Source organism: Pterocles gutturalis, unplaced genomic scaffold (assembly GCF_000699245.1).
Source record: "Pterocles gutturalis isolate BGI_N339 unplaced genomic scaffold, ASM69924v1 scaffold6205, whole genome shotgun sequence".
Lineage (NCBI taxonomy): Eukaryota > Metazoa > Chordata > Aves > Pterocliformes > Pteroclidae > Pterocles > Pterocles gutturalis.
This window is the reverse complement of record NW_010145953.1, coordinates 19,927-41,383: the sequence shown is the minus strand read 5'-3', so window position 1 is coordinate 41,383 and position 21,457 is coordinate 19,927. Positions and strand designations below refer to the sequence as shown.

General features: G+C 42.9%; 1 protein-coding gene across 1 annotated transcript in view; it reads left to right on the top strand.

Moving 5' to 3' along the window:
• Window positions 1-21,457, top strand: part of PKHD1 (polycystic kidney and hepatic disease 1 (autosomal recessive)) — a gene marked incomplete at its 3' end in the record, with an annotated part of 111,663 nt that overhangs the window by 73,029 nt on the left and 17,177 nt on the right. Inside the window, exons 35-36 of the mRNA XM_010085546.1 lie at window positions 5,731-5,881; window positions 19,967-20,179. Coding sequence (XP_010083848.1) covers window positions 5,731-5,881; window positions 19,967-20,179 — 364 coding nt within the window. The remainder of the gene's footprint in view (window positions 1-5,730; window positions 5,882-19,966; window positions 20,180-21,457) is intronic.

Genomic DNA, 21,457 nt, shown 5'->3' with positions numbered 1-21,457 from the left:
TTGCTGCTTATATTTATTTTTGCCCAGTGTAAGGTAATGTCTGTCCTTTTTGGGATGACCTTATTCTGTCTTTCCCACAAAGTCCTACGTATGCCTTCATTCTTTCTGTTAGCAACATCCTTATGCGTTGCTGAGAATGAAAAAACGATTGCAAAAGTTCTCTTTTGGTTTTGATTTATATAGAAAAAAGGACTTTTTTTACACTGAGTGATGAAGTGCGTGCAGGAAACTGCTTTTGTAACAGCAGGATGAAAGAGTTTTTTTTAGTGTCCAATCGTGCTTGTCTCGGGGATGCTAGTTTTACAGAGGAAGACCTGTCCATGCCCATTGCAATTCTATAACTTTTCAGTGGTGGTGAACATTTTTCAGTTAATTTGTCAAAGGGTTAAAAACCTTACAAGCAGGAAAGGCAGTGAATTATGTCAATGTTCAGCTTCCTTGGGCACTGGGCAGTGTTTTGCATGCTAACTCCACTGACTGTAGCAAATAACGAGCATTTGCATCCCTTTCAAGTATGTGTAGGAGGGGAGGAGCCTGCACCAATTTATCTGGTTTAATTATAGATGTTCTACCCACCTTCCTAATTGCTCCTTCATTAAGAAGTAGCTTGTTGTTTCTTTTTTTTTCCCTAGGAGCTAAAAATAATCAACTTTTGTTTGTTTCTGTAAATATTTTTTTTTTTGCCCTCAAGGAGATAATTATTTCTATTGTTGCATGATGTTGGTGGCCAATACAGGAGGAATAATTAGAGCAGATGGCTGGAAATACTACCCTTGTAAAAGACATCTAGTGTAATAAAATACTTCCCTTCTTCTTTTGTCTCCTCCAAATATATGTTTTTCTTTCCTTCAGGTGGATGGGGGGTTGGGTGAGGGGTGTAAATCTTTTCCCAATGTATTAAACTGAGGAGCTGTCAGGAGTTCACAGCCTGGAAAGTTAGCTCCCTGTATCCATCACTGAAATGAAAGTGTTTTCAAATGTGATGTGGAGTCATGGGTCTACAGCGTGGGGAAATGTACGGTATACACCATCCCTTAAAATGTTCACCTTGTCTTTCTGTGGTGACTGAGGATGGGAACACTGGCTGGAGGACGTGCCTTCTTAGTGCTAGAGATTGTAGGAGGCAACCAGCAGAGTATCTCGCACGTCCGAGCAGGTCGCTGTTGTGCAGGAGCAGTGATGTGTGTTCCGTGTCTTGTCGGATGTGTCTGGGGGAAAGCATAAAGCTGTCTCCAGGGGTGGAATTGATAGGAAAACCCTCCTGACTTGAGATTTTTCTCTGTGGCTATGTCCCAAGTAGCCCTCAGCTGAAACCATAGCCTAGAAGAGGAGGAGGGGTCAGCACAGCAGCGAGTAGAGTCTAACTACACTGCTGGTTCTTGGTTTGGTTTTAAAGTTTGTCTTTTTTTTGCTCACAGGATGAAGGCTTTTGTCTTTGGGTCTGTAAGGATTGTTGTAGTCTTCTTATCATAGAATCACAGAATGGTTTGGGTTGGAAGGGACCTTCAAGATCATCCAGTTCCAACCCTCCTGCCATGGGCAGGGACACCTCCCACTAGCCCAGGTTACACAAAGTCCTTTTTCAGGACTATACTCTAAAAAATTCTCACCTAACCAAACAAATTGTAAAGTTACAACAAAGTGAGAGCGAATGATCTAGACTATGTCTAAACAGGAGTTTTGCAACCCTTTCAAACCAAAGGACTAGGGAAGAGGGAGTTAAAAATCCCCAGATAAACACGTCGTGTTGGCTGAATGATTATTTACAAAAATTCAGATGAAACGTTGAAGGAGTGGTCGCTGACAATCCCTTGCCTTTGTGACTGGTTTGGCAGCCTGTGTGGGAATGCCAGTATATCGCTGTTATTTATTCATTTGTTGCAGTTGCTGTTTCTGAGCCCTGGCAGACACAGGCACAAGCTGAGAAACTGGTACTGAGAGATCATGTCCCCAAAGGCTGACATAAAGGCAACCCCAGGCTGGCTGACAACAGCAGCAGCTAAAAAACATAAAATGGAAAAGAAATCTGCCTGAAAATGGAAAAAGAAGGTGCAGCAGGGGGAAAGGGTGATGATGTCCTGAATTCTAAGGAGCTTGTGCATCTTTTATTGTGCACTATTAAAATATGCTTTTATTTTTATATAATTCATTCATGGGTTTGGAGTTCTAATGGGGAGGGAGTTGATACATCCCCAAATTAACCTGTGTCATGCACAACCTATGGATATTAGGCTGAAATTTTTCACGCAGAGGGTGGTGAGGCACTAGAACAGGTTGCCCAGAGAAATTGTGGATGCCCCATCCCTGGAGGGGTTCAAGGCCAGGCTGGATGAGGCTTTGAGCAACCTGGGCTGGTGGGAGGTGTCCCTGCCCACAACAGGATGGTTGAAACTAGATGATCTTTAAGGTCTTCTCAACCCAGGCCATTCTATGATTCTACGGGTTTGGTACATAAAGTGTGGGCTTGAAATGACGTGCCAAGTGGGTATCAGGGACGGGAAGAGATTGCAGGAGCTCATTGAATTCTCATGTCAGCTCCCCTCCCTGGTCCTCTTGCTCTTTGGTACCCCAGAAGGAACAACCAGCTCCTCAGGGATTCCTGGTGCTTGTGATTTCCCACCCTCCTGAGGTTTCTGCCCATATTTTGCAGGTTCCTACTGAGATAGTGGCATCTGCTGTGCTGGGTTCCAAACGTGCCATGTTGCCAGGAGGGGTTTCCTATGGATGTCTGATGTGAGAGCACATCTTGCAAAAGTTTGGGTGTCCATTTTAAGTGTTCAGTTCATGCTATAGTTGTGTCCTTGGGGAAGACACCAGAAGAGTCTCTTGCCTCAGTCTAGCCACTGATTTTCCTGAAGCTTGCAGGAATACAGCTCTTTGCAGTCCCACTCCTTCTGTTAAAACTAGTTGGAGTTGCCTGTGTTCAACTGTGAGCACTGGCAACACCACAGATGCAGAGGTGTTATGGTCTCATACACCCTGTTTCCTCCAAATCATCTTTCCAATTATCTGGTGTGTTTTGGGGCCAGCATGAAGCAAACACCTCGGTGCCAGCCAGCTCCATCATTCAGGGCTCGTTTTATGCCAACTCGTCTTTCCCCCATCCTGACTTTCAAGCTCTCTGCCATTTGTTGGTGCCCAGTGCTGAAGCTGGAAAGAGCACAAGAGGAAAATGCCCATCGATGAGCATCTTTCACCAGCTCTGCAGGTTCCTCCTGGTTTATTCAACAAACATGCATGGGATGGGCACTGAGCCATGGCCCGGGTGCTTGCAGCTGCTGCTGCTCTTCAGTCATACTGGGAAGTGTTTAAATTAAGCACCATGGGTCAAACACTGGGTGCCAAGCAGGGGAAACAACAGAAAAGGGAAAAAGTTTTGCTTCTATGAAAAAAAAAAATGAAGGGGATGTTCTTATCCTGCTTAGCTGTAGGCAGAGGGAAAGAAGATGGAGTCTCTGAACGATGAAGATGTTCAGGTTATGGCCATGTGGCCCTTCAAGAGATGAGTTGGCTGTCTTGATGTTTTTTCTTTGGAGTCCCAAGTGAGCCAGTTTGTCGCAGTGGCTGTGAGCCCATGTCCAGCCTGCATGGCAGCAGAGTCCCCTGTGCCACCCTTAGCATGCACAGACGGTCAAAAAGTCAAATTCAGAAGAAGAGTTTATTTTTCTTAATTCTTGTAAGACTTCTACCAACAGCTTACTAAGATTTTGGTGCTAGCAAGAGGAACAACTTGGTATTTTCCTTGCTTTTCCATTAGAGTTAATTGGAGGATTCTAAGTGACTTCAGAAGGTTAGAGTGATGTCAGAGTGACTTCAAGCTGTTTAACAAACCTTCTCAGCAAAATGTTCTGATGGATGCCACCATTTCACACGTGTATCATGCAATGTTTTGCTAGCAGCATTGGTTGAGGTTGTGCTGGACAGGAATTTATGGAATTTGTAATTCTGTGCTGCAGCTGGCTTGATAAACAGTGTATATGGAAATGTGTGCCTTTCCATGAACTGTACCCTCCTCTGTCCCCTGCTCTGGGATATAAACAAGTTAAATTAACCCCTTTTTCAGTGGATCTGTTGTATACCCGTGTCTATTGTGTATAATCTGGTTCAAAGCACTATCAGTGAGGAGTAATTCACAGCCTCTCTGGAAAGACAGTGGATAAAGATATCTGTTCTTTCAGCTTGAAGTTTGTCCTAAATCTCTGAAATACATAATTATGTTTGCAAGAAATTAAAATGAAACTTGTCCTGTTGCACTTAGCAGCCATGGAGAACTTGTACTCCCTGTAGCAGTTGTGTGTGGATATGAAGGCTTATCTGTTCTTCTGTCATGGTGAAGTGCTTCACTTCCCTGATGCTGGGGACTTAGTTCCCCAGATGTTTTTATTGTGTGTGTGTTAATTCCGTCCCAGGATTCCCTCTAAATTGAACCAAATAATTCCATTTTGTATGAAAATCATAAAACAGGACAGGGGATAGAAAATACCAGCATCCCTATCCTACAGACAGGATGGACATAAACCAGCTGTGCCATTTAGCCTGGGAAAAAACACCCATTCCCTGGTGCAAATAATTAGGACGGAAGGCACCACACAGTAGTTATCTGACTGCGCTGGGTGCTGTGAGAGACATTGTACAAAACACCAGACACATAAAGATAAAATTTGCAGTAGCAGGGTCGAAAGAATAACTATTGCAACACCACCGGTATTGATTCACCTAAACCACAGCTCCAGAGCAAAAGCTTTCGTGCACGTGATGTGTTCTGGCTGAAGAGGGAGTGTGTATCCCGGGTTAAGCTGAGACAGAGGAACTATGTTTTGCTTTTTTGTTGAGGTTATTCTTTCTGCTGCTGTTTCAGATTAGCACAACCAAGTGAAGACCACAAACATTTCCATGTCTGGTTTCTAACCCCTCCTCGGATGAGTTGAGGCTGGTTTTGCTAGTTCACGTGTGAGTCCAAAGAATATGTTACAAATGCACATGTCCACACTTGTGCACACGTCTGTGCAAAAATACCACACACATTCCTCAAGAAATCCACCAAACCTCCTCTGCGAAGTCCATGCTTAAAGTTTAGGGGTAAGGAGGAACCATGACTTGAAACAGGGAGACGTCATTTTGCCATTGCTCTTCATGGGTCAGTCTGTTTGCTCTTTTCAAGTTAATCAGGGATTAATTTGGAAGCCATGTAAGGGAAGGTGATATTAATACTGCATAAGCTGAGAGAGCTAAAAAAGTATGTGAAAGGAGGAATGTCTCTCTAAATGTGGACTAGGGGAAGGAGAAGCTTTGAAAAATCTTGTAAAGCAAACTATTGCGCATCTAGCTGAGATGTTTTAATTCTAAACTCTTCAGGCTATTTTTTTTCTGATGCAGCCAGGAATTAACGCGCAGTTCTGCTCTTCGGGAGGCAGAGAGAGACACACACCAGGAAACCTGCGGACTTTCCGCAGCCGGACCTGCAGCAAGCCCTTTGTCACCCAGAGCAGAACGAGACAAGGAGCAACCTCTAAATAGCGACAGGGGTTTCTGAAGGCCAAGAACCTCTCCAACTCCAACAACCCTCCATTCCTTCGTTCTGCGTGGGGTCCCACTGAAAGTAGCCGGCATAGCCACTGGAAAGCAGCCGGCATGACGTTGGCATCTCCTCCGCCGCGCTCTTGGCAAGCTGATTTCCCCAAGGGTGAGAAGGGATGAGTTTTGAACCTCTCTCTGTCTTTTTCTTTCCAGTTTGCTCTCCAGTTTTGTGGCCGATGGGATGAAGACTCCAGCTGGCCTACTGGCCACCAGCCGCGAGATGGCGATAACGTCACGATAGAAGAAGGCCGGACCCTGCTGCTGGGGACTACCACCACCAACCTCAACCTGCTGCATCTCAAAGGTCTGCAGAAGGGGGGTTCAGTGCTCTTGTTCCTCCGGGGCTGGAGTTTTTTATGGCTGTGATCTCCCCTTCTCTTGCCTAGCTCCTGCATTGAAGGAGACACTTGGTCGGGCAGGCTGACTCTGCTCTCCGTAGATACAACAGGAGGGTGATGGGGGACGGGGAAACATTTAATTATTATGTATGCAGAAGGCATCGGTTATGCTGTTAGAGGTACAATGACAATATGAGTTGGAAGGTGGTTTTTTTTTTATTTTATTTTTTTATTTTTTTATTTCCCCCAGCTACTGAAAGCACTGCTGTTCTGAGTGGTGTTCGGTGATGATGGCAGGGCTGATAACAATAATCGACTCTGTTTTGTTTGGCATCTTTTGAGGCAAGCATGTTGCAAAAGCCTCTACGAAATTAATGATGTTACAGAATTACAGACCACGGCTACCAAATGTAATAAATAATCCAAGGTCCTAGAGCACGGCTGGTGGAGAGTAAATGACTGAGAACAATTATGGGGGGGGAGGGAACATTGGGTTTGCAGGATTCTCATACCCTGGGGTAGACTCAGAAAAACTGTTAGGAGTGTCAAAGTAAGAATTAAAATTACTTGTAATTCAGTGTCAGGAATATTCCTTCCTGGAAATTAGGCCCTGGTTGTGAAAACTTTCATGCACATCCTTGGTATTAAGTGAATGAGTTGTTCTGGTGAAATTGCTCAAAGTTAAGCTTATGTGTAAGCCTTTGCTGAAAAAGAGCTCAAAAAATGGAAAGAGGAGTTTTTAGATGTTTAAGGACCTGAGTCATCTTTGCTGGTAAAAATGATCTTCTATTAAAAGGATGTTAAAGGTACTAATTTTTCATCGAGATGATGATGAAAAACATGCATTTGACAATTATAGTTTAATCTCACTTTGAATGGTCATTCTAGAAAGAAGAATCTTTGCAAGTTTATCCCTATTGTTTCCCCAAAAGATTGAACGTGCTCAGTCTAGGCTCAGACATTTTCAAGAACTGCTACACCAGGCATCATTCCTGTTAAAAAAAAAAAGAAAAAAATCGAGTAAGAGTTTAAGTTTTAAAAAAATTTGAAACATTTTAGTATAATTTTCTTCCCTCTCTTCCCCAGTGAAAATCCTAAATCTGTGTGACACAAGATTCTTCTTACCCCCGGTATGATTATGACAAGCAGAGGAGTTAGGTCAGAGCCCCAGATTTCTGAGACCTTTGGCTGTAAATCTGGATGAGGATTTTGGGGCTCAGTCTCTGACTTTATGAACTTTGGGCCTATTCAAAGGCACATTTGATCTATGAGTCAGCACTCATGAAGTAAACGGAGGTCTGATTAAATTTAATGAAGTCTGGAACGGTATCTTTATGGCTTTGGCTCATCTGACATTCAAATAATTTTTCCTCTTTATCATGATTTCCAAGAAGCTTGGCTTATAATGTAGATTCAGTTAGGAAAGCATCATTAAAATATTCTAGATGCTATTATTTGCTTCATTGCTACATAGCAAACATAGAGACCAAGCATTTTAGAAGCAGAAACCTATACAGTAATTGTTTATCTGAGCTTCACCTTTGCTGAAGTTTCCTTGTTGCATCCTCTCCCACTTACATGGGTGCTGCTAGCTGTTTAGCCTTGGATTTGGGGTCGAGATGTGCTGAGATCTACTGTGATCTGAGACTTGGTTGGATTCGTCTTTCCTAACCTTACCTTTCTGCAAGTTGTCCAGAGCAGAGGAGTTGTTTAGGCTCCTGTACTGATAGAGAGAACCCAAAGACTTGCTCATATTAGGTGTCATAGAATCATAGAATGGCCTGGGTTGAAAAGGCCCTTAAAGATCAGCTCGTTTCAACCCCCCTGCTGTGGGCAGCGTTGCCAACCACTAGAGCAGCCTGCCCAGGGCCCCATCCAGCCTGGTCTTGAATGCCTTCAGAGATGGGGCAGTGCTTCCAGGGATGGGGCAAATGGTTTGGGTGGAAGGGACCTTAGAGACCATTGAGTTCCAAGCCCCTGTCATGGGCAGGGACACCTCCCACCAGCCCAGGTTGCTCAAAGCCTCATCCAGCCTGGCCTTGAACCCCTCCAGGGATGGGGCATCCACAGCTTCTCTGGGCAACCTGGGCCACTGCCTCACCACCCGCACAGGAAAACATTTCTTCCTAATATCTCACCTAAATCTCTTCTCTTTCAGCTTAAAACCCATTTTAAGATGAATCACAGTTAGGTGATCCCCTTAGAGCAGCAACTACATGACCCTGTGAACATTTCAGATAATTGCCAAGCTAACCTAATGGCAAGATGCACACGACAATAAGCCCCTAACCTGTAGGTGGGTGTAGATATGTGCTTCAATCAAAGCATCCCATTCCTATTCTAGCTGGAGAGTTTTTCTTATTTGGAGCTGGAGAATAAGATTAAAATGTAGTTCTGCTCCCTTTGGCTTTCATGACACAGCGTCAGGCTGTCTGTGCACTCACAAGCTGAAAACACAGAAGACTTTATGGATAAAAAACCCCTTCACAGAGTCTACTCCTCTGTGAAGATGCTGTATTGCCTGTTTTCTGGTGCTCTATCTAGCAAACCTAAAATGTTTACAGGCACATTTCTTGACATTCCTCTTTTTTTGGAACACCATGAGGGTTTTGAATACTGCCTCTGCAGTGCCTCTTTATGATGATTTCAACACAAAAAAAAATTGTTTAAAGAGGATGGTAACAAGGATGTCAGCTACATGTACAGCCTTAAAGTGATCTTGCTTTGCCTGTATTAACATATAGCCAAATATAGTGGTTCTAGTAGTGACCAGACTGCCTGGGCAGATCTGGAGGATCTATTAGAGAAATAGAATTAGGCAGCTGTGTCCTGTTCCCTGCCATGAGGATTCACCCGTTTCTACCTCCCCCTCAACAAGCAGAGCAAGAACACGTGGTTATCGGCAGTGGAAACTTTAATAGCCAGACTGTGAAACTGCTCAGACGATACTGATTGGGGAGGAGATACAAGACAGAGAGATTGTAGATAACTCTGTAAATTCCTCAGATTGCAGTTATTTTTGTAATGCCAACATCACAAGTATGGAAATATTTAAGATAACCCACGACAGATGGAAATTTCCTTTGCGCAGAGCTTACACTGGAATAGGTCCTTGATGTTTGATGGGTTGATACCTCAGATATGCTATTGCCTTTGTCTGAATTTATACTGCTTTAGAGAACAGCCTCTAGGGAGGTCTGGAGCCAAAACCTGCCTGTTTTTCAGGAGCACCTTGGGGATGAATTTTGGAGTGGTGCTGCTGGGGTTGAAGATCCCAGGTGTCCAACTGACCAGTTGCCTTTGCAATAGCAACATTGAGATGGCCAACCTTGCAGGCATAGGGAGAAGGTTGCTGTGACCTAGACTCTAAAAAAGCCCAAATATCGCTTGTCACAGCTCTTCCTCTCATGTTTTGGCATTGCTGCATCTTGGCAGTCCCACCGAAACCAGCACGCCAGTTCCCTCTTCCATGGTCAGATTCCAGGCTGAGGTCTTCAAAAGGTCTGAGCTACTTCATCTACCTCTAGAGACTGTGCACCCAGTTTCCAAAATACCATCACTAATATAGTTCTGTCTTTCTTTTCCTTTTTTTTTTTTTCCCCCCCAAACTATGAGATCCCAGGAAAAAAAAAAAAAAAAAAAGAGCTCTGACAAACCCCAGGTATACTCATGGCATTGTCAGTTATTATCTGATTTTTAAATCATCTCCAAAGAGCAATGCTTTTCCATCAATATTTTGAATTTCTTGTAACCCACACTCAGATCAGGCTGTGGCTAGAGCAGATTGAGGGAGGAGAGAAATCCAAATACTGATTTAGCTTGGCTTTTTCCTAGGCTTTGATGCTATTAGCAAAGAGTATCAAATATTCGCAGATACACCTGCATAAGTAGTTATCAAATAACTAGTGCTTCAGTCACTGCTGATAAAGACTGGGTCTGAATTCACCAAAAAAAAGAAAAAGCTTTTCCCTCTGTTTTTCTGTCTATGGAATCAACCAGTCCTTAAACCCATTTTAAAATCCTTTGTCAGTAGGCACGACTGGAAGCTGCTCGTGTTGCGGTGTTTTCTGTGCCATTTTGCTCAACCCATTTGGGATGTGCATTGTGATCCCTTTTTTTGCAGGCAGTTTCTAGTTCATATTTTCTTTTTTTAATCAGCCAGAGACATTACAATTAAAATACCGTAAAAGCGATTCTGGCAGTATTGCAATAAGCATGTTTTTTAATTAAAGAAAGAACACGGGATGTACAAATAGTACCAGCTAATGGGAAATTTCATCCAATGTATTTTTTAATTGAGATTTAAAAGGAAGAAAAGTCAGCCCTATTTCTCCCTGTTGCTGTGTGATATTTTCCTACGTTGTTACAGAGAGGTGTACTAAGTCTGCAATAATTACAGTCTCAGAGCCTTAAAGTCCTAGCTGTTTTCATGGGGAAAAAAAAATGAAAGGCATCAGTTCTTTAATTTTTAGTATATTTTTTCACAGGAATTCAGTATGATTCAGTAGTGTGCTCCTTGCAGAGCTGGACATTCCTGGAGGAAGGGTTTTAAGGCCCCGAATCTGTAGCAATTTGATGTTTTTTCAGTTCTTCCCCCAGCGGTAAACACCGGTTCATGTTTGGGTACGAGCTGCGGGTTTCTCTTCTCTGTCATGTTTCAGATGGGCTCACAGCATGTACATTAGGGCTCTCACTTGCCAATTAAACTGATTTTCTGCAACTTCAGTACCTCTTGAGACTTCTCTGGGGCATTGCAGGATGAGCAGATGGGTGGAACCTAATCCCGCATGGAAGGAGGAGGGAGTATGCCCCTTTTGGGGAAGAAAATGCTGCTTCTAACCATGAGATGGAAAAGTCTTCTGAGGCTGTCTCCACCTGTTCTGGGCACTATTCAGGCTCTCAGTACAGTAGCAGCTTCGTTCCATTAGTAGATCTGTCCTCACACATTTTTATATGATACAGAAATTCAGTTGTTGCAACCTGTGCAGGCTGGGAACGAAGGTCCGGGTCTTCTTAAGGTTTTTAAATGCAAACAAACACCTTCAAAGGCATGAGTCTGTGTCATGAGCCCAGAACTACACAGGAAGCCCGCTGTGTAACAGGATGGCACGTAGGTTTCTTAGGATTTGAAGTACCCTCTCTTCCTCTGATGGCTCAACAGACTGTGCATTATAAGTTTGTGGTTGGAACATGCTGTTGCTAAGACCAAGGTCCAACCCACAGTGCTAGACATTAGGAGACAAACCCTACCTGTCATATCTTTAAATTCAAATGCCAGAAATCAGCTTGAAATGAGAAAAAATGTGGACGGAGGCACATAGCAAGCAGAAAAACTCTGGTCTAATGGTCACCCAAGCAGGCTCTAGGTGAGCAGAAGCACAATCCTGCTCCCCAAAACAGCGCTCCCATGCAACCCTCCCTTCCTGAGGGTGAAGCACTTAATGAGTGTCTGTTGCATGGGAACATGAAATAATTTTTTCATCATGCCTCCTTCAGGAGGTTCACCGGGAAGTTTCCTTCCTTAGATCCTAGATGATGGGCTCTGATATGTGCTGTCAAAGCCATCTAGGAGTGTCCACACCACTTCCCCACCAGGTTAGCTCTCCTATTGCAGACACATCAAAAGTGTTGTGAAGTGTCTTGGAGTCTACCTAAGAGTTGAAAAAGTAGAATGTCTTCTTTGAAGGACATCATAGAAACACAGAATGGTTTGAGTTGGAAGGGATCTTAAACATCATCCAGTTCCACCCCTGCCATGGGCAGGGACACCTCCCACCAGCCCAGGTTGCCCAAAGCCTCATCCAGCCTGGCCTTGAACCCCTCCAGGGATGGGGTATCCACAGCTTCTCTGGGCACCCTGGGCCACTGCCTCACCCCCCTCACAGTGAAACATTTCTTCCTAACATATGATCTACCTGTGGCGGTGTCCCCTGGACTGCCGGTTTGAAGTGCCTTTGCCTGGCTCCTGTGCTCTAAGTAAGTGCCCAAGCAGCTTCCAAGGGAGCACGTGCCATCTGAACAGATGGCTGTGAGCGCAGCAAGCCAGAAAACACAGGCTTGTCGGGCTTGGGAGACAGTTTCTGTCTGAGAGTACTCGAACAGCTGCTGGTTCCTCACCTAGGGATGGATTAAAGCCTCTGTCCACCAAAATGCTGGAATACAAGCTGAACTTTTCAGCATGTTAGTGATGTCTTGGTGGAAATACACAGGTGTTGGAATCCACAGCTGGTGTGGGATATGTACCTATGTATTGTGAACGTGGAGGAGTGTATGCAGGGAGGTGGAAAATGAGTTTTGGATTCTTGGTTCAGGCAGCCTTTGGGATGGAGCCAATGTAACAAACCTCTTTTCTCCTTTGTGCCTTACTTGGCAGTGGTCCAGCCTGCAATCAACTTTGATGGCTCATCCAAAAGTCATCTGAGCACATCAACAGGGTGCAGGAGACAGGTTCATGAAATAATCGATTGTTCTAATTTAAGGCTTATAAATTCTGTATTCCTCTTCTTGTACACAGAAGGATCTTTGTTGTTTTGGTTTATTTTTTTCCTGCTTGGAGGCCCCACCACACATAACTCTTGGAGCCAGAGAATGAGCAGTAAGTGGGCTGCCAGCACACTGCAGCCTTGTTGGGCAGGATCAGTTGTTGAGTAAAGATATCCCAACTCTGGCAGTTGCTTCCTGCTCTTTGCTGCTCAGGGATGCTTGCCAGGAATATAACTTCTGAGCTTCAGCCTGTCTCACGGGGGTTCTGTGGCTTTGTCATGTGAAACACCAAGTGAGAGGAACCGGTAAGAGCAGGCTGAAGGCTGTGGGAATGTTAGTGTGGCCATGGTGTGCCTACAGTGCAACTGGAGCAGATCTTCATTGCACGGTGATGGGAGATTGTAGTCCAGTTGATGAGATGACCTTTCCATCAGCAAATCCTCTTCCATGGAGAGGATGTTTTCTGTTAGTTGAGCGGTGCGACACAGTAGTGGTATATAAGAAAATTCTGTTGGTGCTTTCCTAACACCTTCTGTTGTTGATTATTAACACACACACAAAAAAAATATTTTGAGACTATCCAGCACCTTTCTTGTAGTTTGCTTGTTGAGACTATTTAGCACTTTTTTTGTTGTTTGCTTGCTTTAATGCTTCATTCAACTTCATATCTAGAAGTGGAATTAAACCTGGCAATAATCATTTTAATCCTAGCTCCCTAACAAGATGTTCATTAGAAAAAATACCTTATATTGCCAGTGAATGCAAAGTGCGACCTCAAAAGATGATAATAAAAAAACCCTCCATGTAAAAGGTGCACTTTGGAATGGGGACTTTGCTTCCCTCTGAGTTCAGGAAATTTCTAGAGCTCTCTAAATCACGACATAAATGAGAAATATCAACATCTCTTTTATGTGTTGTAAGAACATCTATGTTATACAGATTTTTTTTAAAATGAGGTTTTTGAAAAGGGATATATGCTGCTATGTCTGAAAGCATGACTCCTGATGACAGAGGCAAGGAGAAACTTCCCACAGCAATCCTCACAATCCTCTACTCCATTGATATTTTTATTTTTTTTTTTTCAGAAGTGCATGATACGGCCTCTTTCCATAGTAAATGTTCTGGATACCTGGGCTATCTCATTGCATGCTCCATTCCAGGATGCCTGAAAAAGTAAAGTGTTAACACACCCCCTTCCAATCCCTTTCCTTTCGAGCACACCCTCCACCCTTTCCCAAGGACTTCCGAAGAGAAATCTCTTTTCACAAAACCAGTTCTGCCAATGGCATGATGGTGCTGTACTTATTCACACGGGAGATTACAACCCTCACCTTTTTATCTTTTCCTTAATATTTCTTTTTTTTTTTCTTTTAATTTTCCTTATTTGGTCTGGCTCTTTCTCCCCTCCTGTGGGACAGAGGGAGTTGCTTCCAGTTGAGTTTTTCTTTCTTCTTCTTCTTTTTTTTTTTTTTTTCAGTAAAAACAGATAAAGAAAGCGTTCTTTTCCGGGCAGTGAGGTGGAGGCTAATTGCTGGGTTAATTGAGAAGAATGATGCTTCTGATGTTCTCACAAAGTATCAAATAGCCTCAACATATTTCTCCCCCCCTCTCCCTCACTCCACCTAAAGAGACCCATTGATTTGGCACATTACTGTACAGAAGTGATTATGGGTTTAATTGTATTTATTTTGCTTGGTGGGGAGGCCATCATAACAGTAGTTGATTGATTTTTATAAAATCACCCTCAAGGTCATATGTAGGACTTTGCTTTCCTGTGCAGCCATAACAAACAATTTGAGGGTCACAGCCAAAGGCTCCGCTGAGCAATATTCTTGCTTTCTGCTTTCAGAGAAGAGGTCAAGTGCAATAAAAGGAGGAAAGCATAACTTTTATTTTCTTTTTTAAAAAAGGGGAAGAGAGTCTTGTAAAGCAGCAGCTGTATATTTATTCTGACCCAATGAAAAGCACAGAAATACAGAGAGCTGGGGCTTAGAGGGACAATATGCATTTTTTTTAACGTAAATATTTGCAAGTTTGACTAGAGGTTTTTTTTTTTTTTTTACACTTAGGCTTGGTAAATGGCTAAATGAATGCCTGCTAATGCTTTCTTTTTTTTTTTTTCCTGTGACTTTGCTCTTTTTTTTTTTTTTTTTTTTTTTTTTTCCTTGATGTTTCTCTTTTTTTTTTTTTTTTTTTTTTTTTTATCTTCGTCAGTTGGACTTTTCTTTCTACACCTGTTTTTTTCCTGAAGACTGAGTGCCTTTTGGCTTTATTCTGGGTGGAGTTCAGCTCTGCAAGTAGCCAGGGGACGATGGCATTACAGTGTGACTGTGAGTTTAGCTGATGTATCTGTTCCCTATGGTTACATGCTGGGTCTGACTGATGCTCCTAAGGGAAAACCAAAGCGTCACATACAGAAAGTGCCTTCTGATGGTCTTGATCTTGCAGATCTTTGCACCATTACCAAGTGTGATTGCAATCATGTCTGGGGACAAAGAAACTCAGTAGCCAGGCAAAAACCCCATCCTTGAAGTCTAATTATTATTATTAACCCTTCACATCCAAATCTTCACCCAGGGAGGGAAAACCTTGCTTCTATGTAGGATTTCCCCCAGGAAGGGTCAAACCTGCAGGCCAGGCGTAGCACAGCTAGTGCCTGCACTCCTGATGTTATTGAAAAGTGTTGGGACTATTGTTCATATTTGTGGCCAGGGCATAGCAGTCACCAGCATCCAAGCTGTTGTGATTCAAGCCCTAAAAACCTCATGGGGTAAGGCAAGGACAGGAAGGGATCGCTCACCACTTACGGTCACGGGCAAAGAAAACAGACTCGACTTGGGGAGAAAACAAAACAATTTTATTTGCTAACAATTAAAACCAGAGTAGGATAATGAGAAAGAAAAGCACATTTTAAAAAGACCACGTCCCCCCACCCCTCTCTTCTTCTCATGCTCAAAGACTTTGCTCCCGATTTCTCTACTTTCTTCTTCCTCATCAGCACAGGAGGGCAGGGAATGGGGGTTGCGGTCAGTTCATCACATGTTGTCTCTGCCATTTCTTCCTCCTCGGGGAGGGCTCCTCACAGTCTTCCCTTGCTCCAGTGTGGGGTCCCTCTCGTGGGAGACAGTCCTCCACAAACTTCTCTGATGCGAGTCCTTCCCAAGGGCCGCAGTTCTCCACTAACTGCTCCAGCCTGGGTCCTTTCCCACAAATTCATGGGCTCCTTCAGGCACAGCTGCCTCCTCCAGCGTGGGGTTCTCCACGGGCCGCAGAGGAATCTCTGCTCCGGCACCTCCTCCCTCTCCTCTCTCCTCACAGCCCATCGTGTTGGCACAGTTGTCTCTTACCCCGCTCCTCTCTCCACCGCAGGGTCTGTTGCCGGCTCCTGCAGTGAGTGGTGGTAGCGACATCCCAGAAGCATTAACTCTTGCTGATAAATCTGCCACTTTTTCCACTGGAAGAGGGACTACACGTAGAGTGCAAGCTGTCTTCTTCTCACTCCCTGATAGTTTTCCAGAGAGGCAGGTGGCTGTAGTACTGACAGCAAAGCATGGCTGTGTTATGTGCTCCGTTGTGTCTCTGGGCAGAAGTAGACAAATCCCAGACCCTTAAAGGAAACAGGCATCTTCCCGTGGGGGCCTCGAGGTGCATTGGAATGCCTGCAAAAGGAAACAGACTCAGGAGTCGTGCATTCCCCCATGGCTGTTATGCCACATGGAGGAGATACAAGGGTTTGTGCAAGGAATTTAATATTCTAACCTGTCTTGTAGACAGTTTGAAAATTTTGGATGAACAAAATGTGGCTGAAACTTGGGAAAAATTTTGAGGAGGTTGAGGCAAGGCTGATTTTGTGATCAAGAGATAGGATAACTGGCTACGAGCCTTACTGGTTCAGTGGTACAGCATGGCAGCAATTAGAATACTCATTAAAAATTGTATGAAGAGAAGTGGAAACAGAAATGACTGTATTTCAGTGGGAACAGAGCATAGGAAGTCGATAAAGACCTTCAGGAAGATGTATTTTTTTTATGTTAGGAATAAAATTAATCGCAGTGATTTATAATTCCATTTCTACATTGCTGTGATGAAAATATTAACACTGCTGTTACAAGGTAAATGTATTTAATAAGTATTTTTCTTCTCAGTATGGGAAGGAACAGGATGGTAAATTATATCACAAGAACAAGATGAACCAGCAGTCCATTTATTACTGAAGAATGTTAATATAATTAAGATGTTAAATAATATCTTTCAGGAACACACATTCTTAAATCAACAGGTCCGGTTTCATTCAAGAGCTTTAAAACAGCTGGTAGAGGCATTCTGTGGCCCACAAACACTAATTTCAGAGCACATGGGAAATTACAGAAGGCTGTTGAATTCTGATCTTGTGTCAGGATCCAGACAGGTAAAGGAAAAAATATTGCCTTCTTAATCTGATATCAGCCACAGGTCAAAAGAGAAAACTGTACGAACTTAACTGTTACAGTTGATTGACTCCATAGATTACTAACCACGGGAGTTCCTGAGTGGCAGGATAGACATTTCCTGGAAAAAAAAAGACAGTAAACTTCAGTTCATTTGCTAAGAAAATAACAAGTTTGTTGGACAAAGTTAATTTTGTAAAACATGTGATAGTGTGCTGACTGAGGATCACCTGCCAAGTTCTCATGGCAGCTAGCAGACATAAAATGTACTGACTCAAAAAGTAAATTGCTAGTGGGAAACCCTTTTTGCTGCCGATTTGGATACCACTGAACATCATCAATGATCTGGAAGTAAATGGAGAACCACCACCAGTCACATTTTGTGAATGCCCTTCAACCCAAATGCAGATTTAAACAGCTGGGAAGAGAACTGGGCGGGGAGCTATCAGGAGTGAAAGTCCTTACACAATAAGGGACTTTGTCAGAGAAAGCCATGACCATGAGAAGGATTGAAAGTCAGTGTGGTCCAAGGATACCCACCTGATTTCCCAGTGAAATGAAGAGGCAAAAGGAGATAGTATCAGTTTTTCCTGTGAAAAGCAAGAGGCAGAGTTTGGGGGTAAGCTAGTTTTGCCTCTACAAGCAGCATCACGAACAAGAAAGGAGCAGAAGGAGGAGGAGGTCTGGCTTTCCAACTTCAGAAGGATCACTGGGTTCTGGGAGAGAATGCACGGCTTCATGAATTAGAGACGATTCCTCGCAGGGAGAGTCTTAAAAACCCTATCAACCAGTCTGAACAAGGGCTGAGATTTGACTTTACCTATAAATGTTTTCACAGAAAATGCCGATTTCTACACCCCTCTGCAGTGCAATGTGGGAAAGTACAAAGAGAATCACTGTCTGAAAGCTCAGCCTTGACAAGTTAACATTGGAAATGCAGTAGAAATTGTGAGCCATAAGAGAGATTAGCTGTTGCAAAAGATGATCATAGAAAATGGTAGAGTGATGTCCCCAAGTCACTTAATTGATTGTCTGCCTTTCTGGAGGGTATGCAGCAGTCAAACACAAATGACTTGACTTGCACAAGTTTTTCAATAGCATGATGTGCACAGACCATCAGGCGATATGGTCTAATGGTCCCTTCAGTCTGCAAATAAATACCATTTCAAGTATTATCCCAATTTCAGCATAGCACATTTTCTATTAAGAACATTTCATTTTTCTAGAAGTCTCAAATATATTTCAGAATAACTGTTAGATATCTTCTGTTGTTTTGCAAGAAACAAGCTGAAATTTGTGCCATTTTATTACAGTGTATTCAGTATAATTTGTAAAAACACTATATAGGAAGCTTAACAAAAATATATTTGTATATAGAAAAGTATGTCTAGGGAAGGAGACAATCTACACACAGGGGACTTGGTGTTTGTGGGAGCAATCCCATGGTTCCCAGTGATTATAAACAAAAAAATATGAGATTTATTTCTTTCATCTATTAAGCATATTCTGTAAAAACTTATCTGGAATCTACTGAAATCTCCAAAGAAAATATTTAATGGGTAGTCCTTATTCAAATAATATCTTTGTTATAAGACTAAGAAATTAGAATTAAGTTATAAGACTAAGAAATCAATGAAACAGTGAAAACTCCTCAATGCAAGGATAAATAAGGAGCTGAGGATAAACAGAATGTGCTCAGCAGAAATGAGTGCAAGTGAGTGGGAATGGCACACGAGGGTTATGCATCTCCCTTATCACTGAGAGCAGCAGGACCTGATCAACAGGCAAGCAATGCTCAAGGTAGTTTTTAATCTGAGTTTTGGATTCAAACTCCTCTGCTCTTTTTTTTGTCTCAATATTGAAACTAAAGCAGAGATCTGATCTCCCTTATCCTTCATGCTAAGGATTGGTAATACCTTGTCGGGAAGGAAAGCCAAATTTTTTATAGGTGTAGAGGTCACCATTAAAAACAGCTAACACCAGTAGAAGGCTGGCCATGGTATGAGATGGCAGAATTATTAGCTACTTCAAGTAAAGGAAAATGTTGGGAGAGTGATAGACCCTCTGTAAGGAGGTCTGAGGTTGCCAGGCTTTGAGGTATCCCCTACTAGCTCCTGGGAAATGTCGTTTGAATGAGGAAGGCACATCCCACATCCAGAATGATGAGATGTGAGAGTCCACTCTGTCCAAATATACTGTAAAAATAGCGATACTGTCCTTCATAGGAGAGAAAATGTGAAAGGAGATAAGAGAGTAAACTATCCTGAGATGATAGACTGGGATTGGCAGCTCACACCAGGCAAAAACAAAGGAGGCATTTGACAGAACTGAAGAAACTGAGTCAACACCAAGGGCTGGAAATGCCTTTTCCTGCACTGTGTACTTAGACCACAGAATTCATTGCTTCAAGAAGTCTGTGAGACTAAATATGAGAAAGATCTGAAGGATCAGATCTATATTATTGACCAAACTTATCCAGTTATACTAATAGAGGGTAAAAGGAAAATGTTGGTAAGGAGATGAAACCTGATGTTTGGGGGTGAAGCTAATCTCTAATTAGGGATTAAAATGCGGTTTTTGTGGGATGGGGAGATCATCCAGTTAATAGGGAGAAGTTTCTTATTTGGAAGCATCTGGTTTTGAACAGCAGCTGGAAGAGCATGCAGAATTAAATCAACCACTGATCCAAACAAGTTGCCAGTTCTTATGTTCCAAATGTGTTTTCCCCTGTCCCTGTCACAAGTAGTTTGTACTCTGAAAAGTGACATACAAATTAAGTAGTAATATCCCTTTTTAGCATATAGTCAGTAGGTTAAGGGATTTTCTGAGCAACTCCCCTGCACTGGAATCGGAGAAATTTAGATGTCTGCCCAGGCTGAATGGCTTTGTTCAAGTCTAGAAAGGCAGTCTGTGGTAAAATTGAAAAATGGACCGAATTAATAATGTCTGCAAAGAGCTGATAAATCCATAGGGAGAAGCACGGGGCAAGGTGGAAATTTTGCAGAATGCAACAATATCTTCCCTTTATTCTTGTAATTTTATTGCAAAACCATGTTTGCCCATCTCTTACAGCTCCTTTGACTGTGAGATGGTGACTGGCTATTAGATGGATGATTGCTTTTACTCTTCCATTGTCTCCAGGTGGCAAACTCTTGTTCACTGGCCCAGGACCTGTAGAACTGCATGCTCATTACATTCTGATATCTGACGGAGGAGAGCTCCAGGTGGGATCTCCTGAGGCCCCTTTCCGTCACAAAGCGCACATCTATCTCTACGGAAGCCTCCATTCTCCACCATTATTTCCATATGGAGTCAAGTTCCTGACAGTGAGGAATGGGACCCTTTCCATTCATGGTGAGTGCATTTTTTTTTTTCTCTTCAAAAGCAAAACACAATTGAATAAAAGAAAACAAAACAAAGAAATTTTTTGTTGTCAGAAAAAAGCGCCAAACCCAACAATTTTGTTAATGAACTTGGATTTCTAATTACAGTTAAGTATTTATTTCTATGATTCTGTGATTTGTTAAAATCAGTTTCTGGGGCTGAATCTTCATATCTTTGCATTCACCATCAGATTCCTACTTCTACAGTATCTTATGCATCAAAACTCAGTGCTGTATCTCCATAAAAGCTCCCGTACTAGACGGTGAGTAATTTTGAAAATCTGGACCTCAAGATGATAGATGGTATCAAGTAGTTCTGAAACCCTGGCAGTTGTTTAGGTGCCTAGAAAATGTTTGAATTTGTGCATGTCTGTCCACAAATGAAAGTCTCTGTCCCTTGGAAACTGGACCTCAGATCTTTGTTGTGAATCACCTAGGTTTGCTCTCCTACTAGAAATGGGTGTCCTTTTCCCCTCATCTCTCCATTATGACCAGCACATTTCCTCCCCAAAGAGGATGTGGCCTTTGGGTGTTCCAGGAGATGGTCTTCAAGGTAGGTCATATGGTGAGGGCAATGCCAAGTGTGCTGCAGTTAGCAGCCTGAGCCGGATGGAGAGGGGATGATACCTCTCTTCAAAGCAGAAGCTCTTGGCAGTGTGTTTTCCCATTCCCCTCCATCTTTCCATGCTACACCAGTGCATCTGTCTAGAATTGGGAGAAACTAGAAATGCCAAGAATTTCAGTCCTAGATGCTTGGTCCTCTGCTCTAACCACTAGTCTTTTCTCCCAAAGAAGGCCCTGCAGTGCCAGAGCTGTATGTTCTTACAAAGTGGAAGAGACAAGGGGCCAAAAGGACAGCAAATGGATGTAGTTTTGCAGATGTTGTGGAGTAGAAGAATTTAGATACAAAGTTTTTTTTTTTTTGGAAGGCTGTGAAATACAAGTAAAAAATGGCCATTTCTTGGTGCAGCAGATTAGATGTGGAATTCAGGTCCAAACGTAGCATGAATCAGAATATTGGTGCAATGCACACATGTCAAACTCTTAACTAATGGGCTGTTTTTAAAGGCAGTATGTGTCATAGAGGAAGAAAAAAAAAAAAAAGCCAACACATCTGAATGCCTCATCTCCCTTCCTTATGTTCTTGTGTGTCAACCTTCATTTTGGTAGGTGTTCATATCCTCCAGCAGGGCTTGAACTTACACCCTGCTGGCCTACAGGCAACAACATTGCTATCTGAGCATCACTG